Consider the following 16,790-nt stretch of genomic DNA (forward strand, 5'->3'; position numbering starts at 1 on the left):
ATTTATTAGTATACTGTCACTGTGTATATTTATTATATATATATAAATACAAACACATGCATGTAAATATTTTTTTAATAAATATTAAATATTTTTGTGTACAAACGTATGTATAAACATTTTTATGTATAAACGTAAATATTTTCAAAATATATACTTTGTGTGTATTTATTTATACATAATAAATATACACAGTACACATACATAATGTAAACAAAAACTTATTTTGGATGCGATTAATCACGATTAATCGTTTAACAGCACTACTTATTAAGATTTATTTTAGGCAATTAATGTAATAATGTAAACATCATGGGTATTTTATTTAAATCATTTAAACAAAAATGTTCTATTACTTTTTATTTTTGAGGGTGTAAAGCTTATTTATTCTTCTTTCAGATAATGTATAATCTTAATTTCCATAAATTTAACCTTATCGCTAGTCTTGAGGTCCAAGGTGTACATTTGTGTTACAGTAATGATAATGTAATTTTTTCATAAATATATAAATCTTAAAATAGGGATCATTCTCTTTTTCCTTCAGACTGAACTGAATTATAACTCTGATATAACTTTTTTTTTCATGAGACTGACCTATAAAACAAATAAAACCACAATTCTAAGAAATACCACCATCAAAGAATAATTTTGTGTGTTTTTTTCCTTCATAAGGAATGATGAGGGCAAGGGTCCAGATCTGTTTTCGCTTCATTAGTAATGGCCAGTGATATAAACTGAAGTGTGCATCCTTTCAAACACATCAAGGTCCATCTAATAACAGATGCCCTGCAAAAACACAGCAGTCTCCCACTCTGGCATCTTTTCATATTCAAATGGAAACTGGCATATTTAGACAAGAAAACACAGGCAGACAGATTTCTAATGCCCCTGTTGCATAATATGTTGTTTGCTGCTTGATTTGATTGAGGCTTCAAAAGATTTGGTTTGTTGTCAGATTCTGCATCTATAAATCTTTCACACCTTGCTTGATGAGGTCAAAATAATTAATAGAGGTGTCTGTTAAGATAAGCATCACTACTGTATTGCTCATGCTTAGGGTTAGTGATTTCAACAATGCTTCGACTTGAAGTATTAAACATTGTCCTGCCACAGACAAGATTAAGCGTGCTCTATTGTCCGTCCATAAGTGCAGAGCAGCACTTATTCTTCTTCATCTCCATTTCTTTTAACCCACTAATAATAATTTAATTTGCATTAAAACAGACTATGAAAAAGTTGGATTAACTGACACCACATATGTGCAATTATCTGAATGCTGTTGTTATCAGGGTTGATACAGTATGTCTCTCTTTGCACTGCAGGCTTTTATAGAAATGGCTTCTGAAGAAGCAGCTATCACCATGGTCAACTACTACACCACAGCCACACCCCATGTCCGCAACCAGCCCGTCTACATCCAGTATTCCAACCACCGTGAGCTCAAGACTGATAATCTGCCCAACCAGGGGGTGAGAATTACTGTCACTCCAAACACTTTTAAATACCTCTTTCCCCCGCATTGTAGTGGTAATGACAGAGAACATTATCCAAGATTTTATAAAAACATGCTTTAAAATTGTTTTTGTTTAAATGCAATTTTTAAGTTGCTGTCACGTTTATTGAGGCTTGGCCAAATTTCATGGCCGAAATTTGTCATTGCAGTAGGAATCTGCATGATTGGGAGTTTTGTGTGAGGATGAAACAACATGCAGATTTTACATTGGTTAAAGAGAGTGTTCACCAACCAAAAGCTGTTTGTACAGTACAGTACAATGACATCAGAAATTTGACTCCACCTGTAGATATATACTTTTTGCATTCATATTAGTTCTCATGAGTTATTATTTATTGAATATACTGTATACTGTTTTCAGTTGTGTTTAATATATTGACTAATAATAAGTAAAAAATAAATTATTCTTATTAATGCATGCAATTTTACTTCTATTAAAAACATTTAATAAAATAAATTGCTATGTCATAAAGTGGCAAAGAAAAAGCAACTTTCTGAAAAGAAAACTTTCTGACCTTGTTATAGGTGGAAATGCCCCACTATATTCCTGAGAGGCTCTAACATTGAACCTATACAAAATTGAGCTTGTTTTCTTTTAATGAACTGGTGCAAATGATATCTCTGCATATTTAGTGCCTCCTTTAATCTTTTGCTTTACCCAGAGCTATTAGTTTTACAATATGTAAAACGGCTTATTACAGAGTCATTTGCTGATAGTGCATTTTAGTGCTTTGAGAATCGGGCATACCCACTAGTGCAGTAGTAAGACTGAGGTGTATTTGCATGTACTCTGCATGAGTGTAAAGTTTTAGAAGAGTTTATAGAGTGTTAACCCTGTATGTCTCATTTGTAGAGGGCTCAGGCTGCTCTGCAAGCTGTCAATGCAATGCATTCTGGGAATATGACTCTCTCTGGGACTGCGACAGCCAGTGATGGTGGATTGATGCCGGGACAGAGTCCTGTGCTTCGTTTAATAGTAGAGAATCTCTACTACCCAGTGTCTCTAGAAGTGCTACACCAGGTAAAACTACACTATACAGAAATTTTATGATTCTTTCATATAACGCTTGTCATTGATCTCAAATTGGTTTTGAAATTGGCACTGATTCCTGATTTAATTCTGATTCAGAAGCCTTTGATAAAAATGTTTACTTGATACCAACTTTCATTTTGATATTTGGGAATATTTTTATTAAAATATCAGCATGCTTTTTTTCAATTATATTTGCACTTGATCGATATGTCAAGTAATATAATGACATGCAGAGACATTGCTTTCCACAATATGTCAAGCAGGATATTTCCGTTGTAGTCTCAAATACTTGTTGCCTTATTTGTTTGCTTACACTGTTTTAATTGTTTACCATGTACACTTCCTGCTTTATCACCTAGTGACCTTGTAAAACTCCCTGGCACAAAATGCTTGTGTTTAGAGGTTTGATGTAGGAAAGTCGTGTGGAACGCAAAAGCTCAGCATCTTAAACCAGCCTGAGGTTGTTTACTGGTCTCAGTGGGATAAAAGGCTGGTTTCCACTGGAGACTGGTCAAGGTTTTTGGTTTTTATTGGGATTCTGGCTACTTATCAGTCGGCTGACCATTTAAACCAGCTCAAAACCATCTTGGTCAGGTTGGGTGACCAGCTAAACTGAAGAAGAACAAACCACCTTGGGCTGGTTTAAACTAGACGTTCTAACATATCTGTTTTTAATGTTCTTGTCCTCTCTTAAATTTAGATCTTCTCAAAATTTGGGACGGTCCTGAAGATCATTACCTTCACCAAGAACAACCAGTTCCAGGCCTTGCTTCAATATGCAGATCCAATGAACGCACATCACGCCAAAGTGGTCAGTCCTGAAATATAACCCACAAAATGCTCTTGTTATCTCAATGGTGGGATGAACTGGGTTGGCAGCCATGCTAGTTTATTTCCTCAGGCTGTCTGTGGAGACAGATGGTTTATCTGTGGTCAACTCTGCTTCCTAATCGCTCGGCCGCCCCGTATAATCAAAGCTTCACAATCAATCACAAGGCTGCTCACACCTGTCCTCCATCACCTCAGTTTTGGTGCTGTCTGGTATTTTTTTGGTGCAGAGCCGAAAATTTGTCAAAGCAACAGGAAGACGACAGGAAAACCAGCTCCCAGTAGACCGCACAAATCAAACCGCCCTGTAATTAATATGTCACCGTTGAGGTTATCTAATGAATGCCAATGCAGCTCACCAGGGGAAAAAGAGCTAGCAAGTAATTACTCCTCTGGTCTGAGGGTGTTATCTATTGTGCGGCTGCCATGTTGCATTGCCTCCTTGCACAAAGAGAGTATTTGTTAGTGTAACAGGAGGGGTGGGGACAGGGGTCTTTTTTGAAATGGGCGATGAAGCCCCCTTCCTCCCGTTTAAAATTGCTGCAAAAAAGAACCATTGTTCACAAATGCACCTTACTTTCTCTGCACTTTTGGCTGGAAAAGCGCAAGTGATTATCAATTGCAACAGTGTAACACTAAGTACATTTTTACATGATATGAAAATTACATAAAGTAGCATTCAAAAGTTTAAATAATGGATAGTTTTATTCAGCAAAGATGCATTACATTGATCAAAAGTGACATTAAAGACATGTAACCATTTTTTTTTTTATTTCAAATGAATGATGTTCTTTGTAACTTTAAATTCATCAACAGTGCTGGATAGTAACTGATTGCATGTAATCTGGATTTCATAATCAGGTTCCATAAATTAAGTATTGGTAATTAGGCTATATTACATTTTAAATTATTTGTGATCAGACTGCTTTTTTTTATTGATTACATATTATTCACATGGTCACATGACATTGAGGTAAACTGGTATAACATTTCAAGTGTTTTATTTTGATTGTTTATTTTAACTTGATGTTTTTCAATTAATTAGAAGCTTTTCATTAAATTCACAAAGCCTCTGCTGTTACTTTGCTGAAACTTTGACGTAATGTAATGTGTAATGCACTTCATGAATTCAATGGAGTATATTTTCCTTCTTTTTATATTTTTATATCAACATGATCAATATGATACAAGATTATCCTTTTAAATAAATGTGATAAATAAGTTAGGTCAAAAATAATCTAAAAGTAATCCAAAAGTAGTTTGATTATATAAAATGTGTAATGTAATGGATTACGTTGCTGACTACTATTTTTGTAGTGTAATTTGGAATCAGTAAAGGACTACAATTTGTAAGTAATCGACCTGTTCATCAAAAAAAGTGTATCACAGTTTCTATAAAAATATGAAGCAGCACAACTGTTTTCAGCATTGATAATGATAAAAATCAGACATGTTTCTTGAGCAGAAAATCAGCAAGATCATGTGACATCAAAGACTGGAGTAATGATGATACTGACAATTCAGCTTTGCATCACAGCAATAAATTACATTTTACAATATATTTAAATAGAAAATAGTATTTAAATTGTAATATATATTTATTACTGTTTTTACTGTACTTTTGATCAAACAAAAGAGCTTTGATGAGCTTAAAGGGATAGTTCTCCCAAAAATAATTATAATAAAATAAAAATTATGTCATTAATAACTCACCCTCATGTCGTTCCAAACCCATGAGACCTCTGTTCATCTTCGGAACACAGTTTAAGATATTTTAGATTTAGTCCGAGAGCTCTCAGTCCCTCCATTGAAGCTGTGTGTACGGTCTACTGTCCACGTCCAGAAAGGTAAGAAAAACATCATCAAAGTAGTCCATGGGACATCAGAGGGTCCGTTAGAATTTGTTGAAGCATTGAAAATTTTGATCCAAAAATAGAAAAAACTATGACTTTATTCAGCATTGTCTTCTCTTCCGTGGCTGTTGTGAGAGAGAGTTCAAAACAGCAGTTTGTGATATCCGGTTCACGAATTAATCATTCGATGTAACCGGATCTTCTTGAACCAGTTCACCAAATCAAACTGAATCATTTTAAGCGGTTCTCATCTCAAATACGCATTAATCCACAAATTACTTAAGCTGTTAACTTTTTTAATGTTGCTGACACTCCCTCTGAGTTAAAACAAACCAATATCCCGGAGTAATTCATTTACTCAAACAGTAACGTTACACTGACTGAACTGCTGTGAAGAGAGAACTGAAGATGAACACCGAGCAGAGCCAGATAACGAACAAAACATTGGCTCATCGGTTTTTCAGATCACCAGTAGTTCTTTTGGAGAGTTCGATTCAATAAACCAGTTGAAGAAAACGGTTCACCGGTTCTTTTGCAAGAGACGTAATGGCGTCATTTGCGATGATTGCCCTTGATTCAAGCCTTCGGTTTACCCGCGCTCATAACACGAGCACAGAATCAGTTCAGAATCAATCACCAAAACAATCAGTTTGGTTCAGGTACTCTGTGTGTCGGTCTGCTTCACGCTGAATCACACATGCGCAGTATCATCAGCTCCTCGGTTCATGAATCGGACGCGTCTGACAGAAACGGTTCTTGACTTGAGAAAGAGTCAGTCTGTTGTTCGTTATCTGGCTCGGCTCTGTGTTCATCTTCAGTTCTCTCTTCACAGCAGTTCAGTCAATGTACTGTTTGAGTAAATGAATTACTCCGGGATATTGGTTTGTTTTAACTCAGAGGGAGTGTCAGCCACATTAAACAAGTTAACAGCTTAAGTCATTTGTGGATCAATGCGTATTTGAGACGAGAACCGCTTAAAACGATTCAGTTTGATTCGGTGAACTGGTTCATAAAGATCCGGTTACATCGAATGATTCGTTCGTGAACCGGATATCACAAACTGCTTTGTTTTGAACTCTCTCTCACAACAGACACAGAAGAGAAGACAATGTTGAATAAAGTCATAGTTTTCTCTATTTTTGGACCAAAATGTATTTTCGATGCTTCAAAATATTTAAACGGACCCTCTGATGTCCCATGGACTACTTTGATTATGTTTCTCTTACCTTACTGGACATGGACAGTAGACCGTACACACAGCTTCAATGGAGGGACTGAGAGCTCTCGGACTAAATCTAAAATATCTTAAACTGTGTTCTGAAGATGAATGGAGGTCCCATGGGTTTGGAACGACATGAGGGTGAGTTATTAATGACATAATTTAGATTTTTGGGTAAACTATCACTTTAAGGTGCCTATTTCAAAAACTCTAACCATGCTCAAACGTGTGAAGGGTAGTCTATGTATTTCTGCTGTAATGGACCGGGTGTTGAATTGCAGTTGCTAAGATGTTCTGAGTGTTTTCCAGTGTGTTGCTCTGTAGTTTCTAGGGCTGTTGGAGTGAGATGGTTGCTTATCAGCCCAAAAGAGCCCACCCTCGAGTCCTCACGATAATCTAAAGTGTAGATTTGGCATTAAATATAGACTAATGAGATCATTTTATCATCCAACACTGATTGCTTAAAGCCAGCGGCACAGACTTCTGCAGAACAATCCTTTATTTGTCCCTGTCGTTGCTCAGGCCACTGTCAGGATCAGATGTGATTTGCATTTGTCATCAGGGTTTAGTTAAATGAACTGGCTCCACGGGAGAAGTTATTTCACATCGCCTCCACCCTGCCAAACCTGCTTCAGGCATACACAGACAATTCAATAATGAAAATGTCGCAGTGGATTAAGAGGCGAACTCTGTCATGTTGAGTGGAAATCTTGTTTTCTTATTTAAGGTTTATATATATCCAAAATGGCCTTAACGAGATGGAGATTATGGGCAAACTGTTTTGTCACTGTAATGGCTGAAACTCAGTGCCAGGGAAAGATTACTTTAAATGAAAATGATCTCTTTTCTTGCAAATATATTTTGAGGTTGAGTTTATATCGATTGGTTTTCACTGCACATGTTGCTTTTCATTCCGTTTGGCTTTGCACTTTGTCCTTCCTGTTTCTCAGACTCTGTGGAGATACAAACCTTGTGACTGTGGCTGCTTCTAGATCAGTTTTAGGAGTGTGGCTGTCGCTTGCTTTCAGATGTTGATTAACAGATAGAAAAAACTGAGAGGATATGCTCAGGCTCCATTAATCCCTGATGTAATGAAGTAGAGCAGGTGTAATCAATGAGAATGTGCCAAAATAGACCAATGTCCTGTGATCGGAAAGACAAACACGCTCCGGCTGTCTGCGCGGCTGCATGGATGACATGCAATGCTGGGTGAATCTAATGAGAAAACAAAAATATTTTCATTATATACTGTATCAGTACATGTGCAAAACACTTAATTGTTCTAAAATGGACTTGTTTTTATTTAAGCAAAGTATAATTTCTTTATTAGAGAATTGCATTGTAATGTTGTATGTGTCTGTGTTAGGCTTTGGATGGGCAGAACATCTACAACGGCTGCTGCACTCTGCGTGTTGAATTCTCCAAGCTGACCAGTCTGAATGTGAAATACAACAACGACAAGAGCAGGGACTTCACACGTCTAGACCTGCCCTCAGGGGACGGACAGCCCACGCTGGACCCCTCCATGCAGACCGCTTTTGGTAAGACACATACACACAGAAATACATGGGTGAGTGTTTGATCAGGGGAACCTTTGTCTCCTATTGATGATTTGAAACATATATAGTGTTTTAGTTTTAAAGAATAGATTTTATTAGCTTTAGATTTTTTATTTTTAGATACTTCAAATATTTTTTATTAAAGTAAATGACATAGTAAATATGATGTTAAAATCTGGAAAATTCGACATGAAGTTTTATAATCATACGTTGCAATTATATTTTTAATAATTATACTTTTATTTTATATTCGTATACTTATATACGGATAAATAATATATAGTTAAACTGCTGTCTTTACCATTCAACGTTTTCTCCAAAAAACTGAAGTATATCATTACCATCACACATCATTACCGTCACACACAGTACCAAAAGTTCACAGCATCCCAGAAATTCCAAAACTCACCTGATCAAGGCCACGTCATCTGATTCAGGAAGTGTGGTTAATATTTTGACACATTAAATATGGTGTAAAGACATTTGAAGATATTTGACTTTAATATTTAAAATAATTAAAAATACTTTCAATACCAAATGTGTGTTTGTCAAATGTTGCACTAATTGGAGAATCTTCTATACATGGGATACTGGAGGAAGTTTTGTGGTGTCAGCATGTGTGTTGAAGCTGGTAGTGTATTAGATAAAAGAGACGACTTGTACCCAGATACAGACACTCACACTCACACACACACACACACACACACACACCCCATCTGCTTTAGTCTGTGATTTTCCTTTAGCTCTGAGGAAGTTCTTGTCCCAAGCTAAAGGATGTCAGACTTAGGATGCTGCTTAAATGTCAGTTTTGATCTTGGGTATGAAGATATTTTGCACTGTTTACTTGAAAAATGTCCACTTTGATTTTAGAATTGTCACCAGATCATTTCAGGTTTATTTTGGCTTAAAAACATCTTAAAGGAACAGTTCACCCAAAATGAAAATGTCCTGAAAATGTACCTTCCCTCAAGATGTGGATGAGTTTGTTTCTGAGTTTTGCAGTGAATGGGTGCCGTCAGAATGACAGTCCAAACAGCTGATAAAAACATCACAATAATCCACAGCACTCCACTCCATCAGTTAAGGCTCGGAAACAAATCCACCATTAAGACATTTGTTTCTGGCTAAAATATGAGTCCTTTATCCACAATACTGGTATCTCTAGTGAAACTATTTCTTATCTGAATCAGGAGAGAAAAATGCACAGACGAAGCACTGTTTATGAGTGAAAATTGTCCAAAACAGTTCTGAACAAATATGCAGGCGGATTTTGATGTGGGTGACAACAGAGAATGGGCTTTTTTACTGAAAGAGTTAATATGGATTGTAGACTAGGATTTAACTTTAATGATGGATTTGTTTCTTCCAAACACATGCACAAGACAGTAACTGATGGACTGGAGTGGTGTGGATTAATTGTGAATTATTGTGATGTTTTCATCAGCTGTTTGGACTCTCGTTCTTACGGCACCCATTCACTGCAGAGGATCCGAAGATGAGCAAGTGTTGACCCTATACTTTGTTGATGCAATATTCCATTAATTTGTGTGTGTGTGTGTGTGTGTGTACTGACATTTGGTTTTTTAATCAAACCTGTCCATTTATCTAAAACTTATTTTCCATTAGAAAGAGCAGTGTAAAGCAGATATTTTCCTCACTTCCTCTTTGCCTGAACGATCCACGTGTGTTTTATTATAATGCTATCGGTTGGTTGCATGCAGACTATCAAAGGGCACGCCTTATCGCACATGCACACAAAGTTCTGTGGGCAGGACAGTGTTTGCAGGGTAGATTTATTGTGTGTGTGATTGTCAGAGGGGAGGCAGATAACTCTGACTGCCCATCCACACATCTTGTTGTCTCAAGCTCGGTAAATTACTCGCGCTGTCTCGAGCGAGAGGCGGTATGGATACTGATAAGGCCGGTGTGTATTCTTGTGTGTGTTTCTGTAAATCAGAGCTGATGAATTGTTTCTGGGCACAGCCAGGAATCTAAGGGGCGCTCGATGACGTCTCCAGACGCCCGCTAAAGCAATAAAAGCTGTTCAAATGGCAGCTTTTATTAGACCACTGCCATTTTGTCCGGCCTTCTTCCGCAACGGCCCTCATGAAAATGTTTTATTGTTGTCAGTAGGACTGTTTTGAAATGTACGTCCACTGCTTGTTCTGAGCTCTGTGGTGGCTTACATCTCAATAGGCTGAATAAATCCATTTTAAACAATGGTGTCACACTTAAGCCGGTCCCTTCTGGGAATTCGAGATATTGCATGAACAAATTGTGAATTACATGAACTCAGCAAGTCAAATTATAGGACGATAATAAAACTGTATGTGCGCCTCTTTTATAGATTGTGCTGTTATACCGTTAATATAATTTAAGGCTCTCGCAGGGTTAGTGATTTTACATTAAGTTTAAATTTCATGACTCTAAAATGTCATGGTGTAACCAGTACAAAGTAATAATGTATTGCTCTCGCACCTTGAATTCATTTTTATTATTGTCACTATTAGTATTGTTTGGGTACAAATGTATTGTGCAAGGCTGACCCTGTGTGTGTGTGTGTGTGTGTGTGTGTGTGTGTGTGTGCAGGGGCTCCCGGGATAATTTCCTCTCCTTACCCCGGGGCGGCTGGTTTCGCCCCTGCTATCGGTTTCCATCAGGCAGGTGAGATTTCAGACACAGTCACACTCTCACATCACATCTCAGTAATGAAGGCAGCATCATGCGGCTCACGACAGTCTTCAGACTGAATGATCAGAAGTATTCCTGTGTCACCACCTGAGTCACTTACAAGCCGCATCTGCAGATCGACACCTGCAAAATGAGCAAAGTGAAGAGGGACTAACACAAACACAAGTATTGACTTCACATATGAAAACAGTTTGAAAGCTTTGCATTGGGAATTGGCTATTGATTGGTTCGCACCGTTTTGATTTATGCAATCAATGCATCCAATTTTAGGGTGTAACATTTCTCTTTAATTTCATTTTTCAAATAATAAAATGCAATAGCTAAAGTCACTGTGCAGCTTCACTTGAGTCTTAATTAATGTTTTCTTAAAGACAACATTTGAATATGAGTTAAATAATATATACACTGCTGTTAAAAAGTTTGAGGTCTTTAAGATTTTAAAAATGTTTTTGAAAGAAATCAGTTTTCCTCTCCAAGGTGGCATTTGTTTTTATCAAAATTACAGTAAAACAGTAATATTATGAAATATTATTGCGGTTTAAAATAACTGTTTTCTATTTTAATTAATGTAATTTGTTGCAGCGATGCAAGGTTGTATTTTCAGCATCATTACTCCAGTCTTCAGTGTCACATGATCCTTCAGAAATCATTCTGATATACTGATTTACTGCTCGAGAAACTTTTCTTATCATCAAGTTGAAAACAGTTGTGCTGTTTAATATGTCTGTGGAAACCAACCCTTCTCGAAAGAACAGCTTTTTTTATATAGAAATCTTTTATAAGATTATAAATGTCTTTACTGCCACTTCTGGACAATTTAATGCATCCTTGCCGAGTAGAATCATACATTTTTGTAAATCATATAGACACAAAACATTCAAACAGCAGTGTATTAATTATCATATTGAAAATGAGACATGTATTCACCCTCGAGTTGTTCCAAATAAAATAATTTTCTTCACTTCTGACACAGAAATTATGGCATAATCAAGGCCTCAGTCAAATAAAAGTACCATTAATAATATTATCATAACAAATATATCAGTATTTTAATATCAGATGTCAAAAGTCCCATCCTACGTTATTTATCACTGAATATTTTTTCCCTCAATTGAAATAATTTGTCCTTCACATATTAAGCTTTGCTCTATTTTCACACTCCTGACCCTGATCTGGGCTGGCTTTATTTAAACCTCTTACTACAGCGACCATCCAATTCAATACTCATTTGGACTAAATTTATCCAGCATGCCTGAACACATTGATTCGATAAGCTATTACAAGAAGACCTTATGTTGCTCATCTGAAAGTGTGGCAACAGGTTGTGAAAACGGATGATTGTTCTAGAAGGTTCCCTTCCTCTCTCTCACGTTACCCCTCCTCATCTGTGCTCCGCTCAGGCTTGTCTATGCAGATGCCTGGTGCTCTGGGACCTCTCACCATCCCTTCATCAGCAATGACAGGACGGATGACCATTCACGGCATGGCCCCCACCGCCATCCACTCTGTGCTCCTCGTCTCCAACCTCAACCCTGAAGTGAGTTCCACCCCCACCTCCCTCAATACCACTGTCCTACGACATAACTAATGTCAACACAAGCGACTAACCTTTCTCTGTGAGCCCTTTCACCACAAATCTGTCATTTATATGGCATAAAATTGATTACAGCTGTAGGAAAGACTTTACAATTATACTGTAAGTGACCTTCAAAAAGCATTTAGGACCATACTGGTTTGTCAAATTACTGAATCTGTCTGTCTGTGTAACCGTCTGTCTGTCTGTCTGTGTGTTTGTGTAACCATCTGTCTGTCTGTCTGTGTAACTCTCTTGTCTGTCTGTCTGTGTGTCTGTGTAACCATCTGTCTGTCTGTGTAACTGTCTGTAACCATCTGTCTGTCTGTCTGTCTGTGTAACTGTCTGTCTTCTGTGTAACTCTCTTGTCTGTCTGTCTGTGTAACCATCTGTCTGCGTAACTGTCTGTTTGTCTGTGTAACTGTCTGTCTGTGTGTGTGTGTGTAACCATCTGTCTGTCTGTCTGTCTGTGTAACTGTCTGTCTTCTGTGTAACTCTCTTGTCTGTCTGTCTGTCTGTGTGTGTAACCATCTGTCTGTCTGTCTGTCTGTCTGTGTAACTGTCTGTCTGTCTGTCTGTGTAACTGTCTGTTTGTCTGTGTAACTGTCTGTCTGTGTGTGTGTGTGTAACCATCTGTCTGTCTGTCTGTCTGTGTAACTGTCTGTCTTCTGTGTAACTCTCTTGTCTGTCTGTCTGTCTGTCTGTGTGTGTAACCATCTGTCTGTCTGTCTGTGTAACTGTCTGTCTGTCTGTCTGTGTGTCTGTGTAACCATCTGTCTGCGTAACTGTCTGTCTGTCTGTGTAACTGTCTGTCTGTGTGTGTGTGTGTGTAACCATCTGTCTGTCTGTCTGTGTGTGTAACTATCTGTCCGTCTGTGTAATTGTCTGTGCGTGTGTGTGTGTGTGTGTGTGTGTGTGTGTAACCCTCTGTCTATCTGTCTGTATGTGTAACTGTCTGTATGTCTGTCTGTATGTCTGTGTAACTGTCTGTGTAACTGTCTGTGTAACTGTCTGTCTGTGTGTCTGTCTGTCTTTATGTTTGTGTAACTGTCTGTCTGTCTGTATGTCTGTGTATCTGTCTGTGTGTCTGTCTGTCTTTATGTTTGTGTAACTGTCTGTCTGTATGTCTGTTTAACTGCCTGTCTGTCGATATGTCTTGTCTGTGTAACCGTCTGTCTGTCTATCAGCCTGTTTTACTGCCTGTCGATCTGTCTAACTGTCTGTCTGTCTGTGGCTCTGTCTAACTGTCTGTCTGTGTAACTGTCAATCTGTCAATCTGTCTGTCGATCTGTCTAACTGTCTGTCTGTCGATCTGTCTAACTGTCGGTCTGTCTGTCGGTCTGTCTGTCTGTCTGTCGATCTGTCTGTCATGCCGTGTCTGCCATGATTGTGTAGCCTAGTGAACCAAGACTATTTTGAAGGCTCAGGAAACCTTTGCAGGTGTTTTGAGTTGATTAACTGATTGGTCACCATATTCTAATTTGTTGAGATTTGTTGGGTTTTTGTTAAAAGTAGGCCAAAATCACCACAATTGAAAGAACCAAAGACAGTAAACTACTTCAGTCTGTGTGCATTTAATTTATTTAATGCATGAGTATCACAATTTGAGTTGAATTACTGAAATAAATGAACTTTCCATGACATTCTAATTTGAGATGCACCTGTAGGTCTATTGGAATAATCTGAGCAATTATTTTTCTAATAGTATTGCACAGAGACAATAATAGAAGTTTAAACACTCACTGACCTTTAACATCAGTGCCTTTACTGTGATTCCCTCTAGTCTTTTTTTTCGTCATGTGAGCTAATCCAAACCTATTTTCATTTGTCTTTATTCAGTCTCAGCAATTGGTGTCACAAGACACTTTCTTCATTTAATTCTGTAGTGTTAGTGACCAGCATTCACCTTGAATTGCTCAGTGTCAACATGTTTCACAGCCAATCAACGCATCTATTAATGTTTCTTCATACATTTTACACATACCCATTTCATCTTTTTCCAGCACTTTTAAAATTTTGGTACTAAGTGAATTTTCATCTCTTGCAGAGCATATCTCCACACGGGCTCTTCATTTTATTCGGTAAGGACGAATTTATTACTCTTCTAGATTAGATGTGCAGACGGCTGTTTTTATAAAAGCAGTAGAGGATAGAAGCTGAGTGATGAGACCATTTCCTTACGAACACACAGTCAGGAGATTATTTGCAGATTGTGACCCCGTCATATGAATGTTCAAATTTTCTCATACATACGCTCAGCGTGTGCCATTGTTATTCTCCCTACAATTTAATAACTGTCAACATCAGAGACAGACCTTACTGTGAGTGAGGAGTTACTGTCGCCCTCTGCCTTCAATAATGAAACACTGAGATCCGCAGATAGCGTATTATTTGCTGTAAATTGTGTTCATGGCGTGTTTGAGCACAAAAAGTCTACATTTCTGTTTTATCCCTGCAGGAGTGTATGGAGATGTTCACAGAGTCAAGATTCTGTTCAACAAGAAAGAGAATGCCTTAATACAGATGGCAGACGCCACGCAAGCCCAGCTCGGTACGTCAGGTTTTACACCGAAATGCTTTTCATCTTTTATACCTTCGCTTCATCATTTGATCAGCCGTCTTCATCAGTGATTTCTGTGTCTGTATTAAAGCTACAAATCATTTTCATCAAATATTCTGATGCAATTTAGTAATAGATTTTGAAATGGTGCAAGGAGAAATGAAAGGACTTGTACACATTGCAAAGGTTTGGTTGTGATGACCATGTTTAAATGCAGGAGCGAATGCTCTGTAGTATTGATTGATTGCAGATTGCAATGCTTGATAATGATGACGTTGTTTTGATGTCTCAAGGCTATAAACAAAAAATGCAGATTTATTTATTAAATTGAAAAAATGAGTGGATGAAAAAATTAATTTTGTGTAAATTGCTTGTGAAAACATTCTTGGGTAAACTTTCATATCAAATGCTACGTTTACATACAAATACTGTGCAAAATCTAAGTGTAAATGTAGAATATGAAAGTTTGCACAAGAATGTTTTCACTAGCAATTTACACAAATTAAATTTTTCATCCACTCCTAAAAATGATTTACACACACATTTACAAAACAATTGTGAACAATGCACAGAAAAAAAAATGGTTTGATTGATTTAAAAATGTACAACATTTTGCACAGTAATTAATGTGAGAATAATTTTTGCTGATTATTTATTCAAATTTACATAATGGTTTTGCTAACACACTTCAGACATTTTCAGAAGAACGTTTCGCCACCGATTTACACTTATGCTATTGATTTACAAAATAACTTTTTTGTTTTATCGATGTTTTATGCAGTAATTTGTGTTTGAATCAATTTGCAAATCATTTACACATTTACTTTAAAATGTTTTGCGAAACTATTAACAGAAATTTATATAAAAATTGGTTTTATGCACAATTTTCACCTAAATTTATGTAAAAATGGTTTTGCTATTGATTTAAACATAAATTAACGTAAGAATGTTTTTACAAACAATGTACAGTTCATGAATGAATGAACATAAGAACCTTTGTGTAAGAATCATTTAGAAAAATTATTTATTCAGAATTTCAGTGTGTGTAAAAATATTAGAATAGAACTGAGTTTTTGTTGTTCAAATGTAAGAAAAAGGTCTGTTCGGAGTATGTGTAATATGATGTGTCTCAGGGTTAACACTTATCTGTAACATTATCTCTGGGTTTGTTTGTGAAGCCATGAGCCATTTGAACGGTCAGCGTCTTCATGGTAAGGTGATCCGTGTGACCATCTCGAAGCACCAGACGGTGCAGCTCCCCAGGGAGGGTCAGGAGGACCAGGGCCTGACCAAAGACTTCAGTGGGAGCCCGCTGCACCGCTTCAAAAAGCCCGGCTCCAAGAACTTCCAGAACATCTTCCCTCCCTCCGCCACCCTGCACCTCTCAAACATCCCGTGAGTGACTGGCACACACACATACACACACCGGGCACCACACGCTCAGGCCGCTGGCTTACTTGGTGCAAATTTCAACATTAAGGATGGAATTAAAACTTAAAGTGTATTCAATTCTTAGGGTGTCTAAAAAATATAGACATTGGCTGTATTGCAATATATAAAAAATGTGTTGTTTGAATTTCCAGAAGAAGAAACATCATTGTAATGCATAACATTACAGTTTTATACCACTTATGCCCCACACCTATTATCATATTAGCGCTTGTTTCACTCCACTGGAAGTTTTGCATTATTGGTGGCATCAGATAAGGTGCTATTTTCGTCCTTTCTTTGTTTCTTTCCTCCCCCAGTCCCTCCACTACGGATGATTTTCTGAAAGACCTGTTTGCCAGTTCTGGATACACAGTCAAGGCCTTCAAGTTTTTCCAGTGAGTTCTCTTCACAATTATTTCTGTTCTCAGCCTTCATTTATTTTAATAAGTATTTGTTTACATGGGGATGAGTCTGCTTATATCTTTATTAATGACAACTTGGCCAATAAGGATGAGTTTTTTAGTGAAAAA

At 37.3% G+C, this 16,790-nt stretch overlaps 1 protein-coding gene across 7 annotated transcripts in view; it reads left to right on the plus strand.

Annotated features, from left to right (window-relative positions):
• The window catches only part of LOC113109639 (polypyrimidine tract-binding protein 3), a 58,454-nt gene that overhangs the window by 34,197 nt on the left and 7,467 nt on the right, over window positions 1-16,790 (plus strand). For all 7 annotated transcript variants that reach the window (XM_026273331.1, XM_026273330.1, XM_026273332.1 and 4 more), the window contains 10 exons: window positions 1,323-1,469; window positions 2,367-2,534; window positions 3,247-3,357; window positions 7,813-7,987; window positions 10,595-10,669; window positions 12,097-12,233; window positions 14,317-14,350; window positions 14,728-14,820; window positions 16,008-16,224; window positions 16,578-16,655. In XM_026273331.1, coding sequence (XP_026129116.1) covers window positions 1,323-1,469; window positions 2,367-2,534; window positions 3,247-3,357; window positions 7,813-7,987; window positions 10,595-10,669; window positions 12,097-12,233; window positions 14,317-14,350; window positions 14,728-14,820; window positions 16,008-16,224; window positions 16,578-16,655 — 1,235 coding nt within the window. The remainder of the gene's footprint in view (window positions 1-1,322; window positions 1,470-2,366; window positions 2,535-3,246; window positions 3,358-7,812; window positions 7,988-10,594; window positions 10,670-12,096; window positions 12,234-14,316; window positions 14,351-14,727; window positions 14,821-16,007; window positions 16,225-16,577; window positions 16,656-16,790) is intronic.

This window comes from Carassius auratus, chromosome 10 (assembly GCF_003368295.1).
Source record: "Carassius auratus strain Wakin chromosome 10, ASM336829v1, whole genome shotgun sequence".
Lineage (NCBI taxonomy): Eukaryota > Metazoa > Chordata > Actinopteri > Cypriniformes > Cyprinidae > Carassius > Carassius auratus.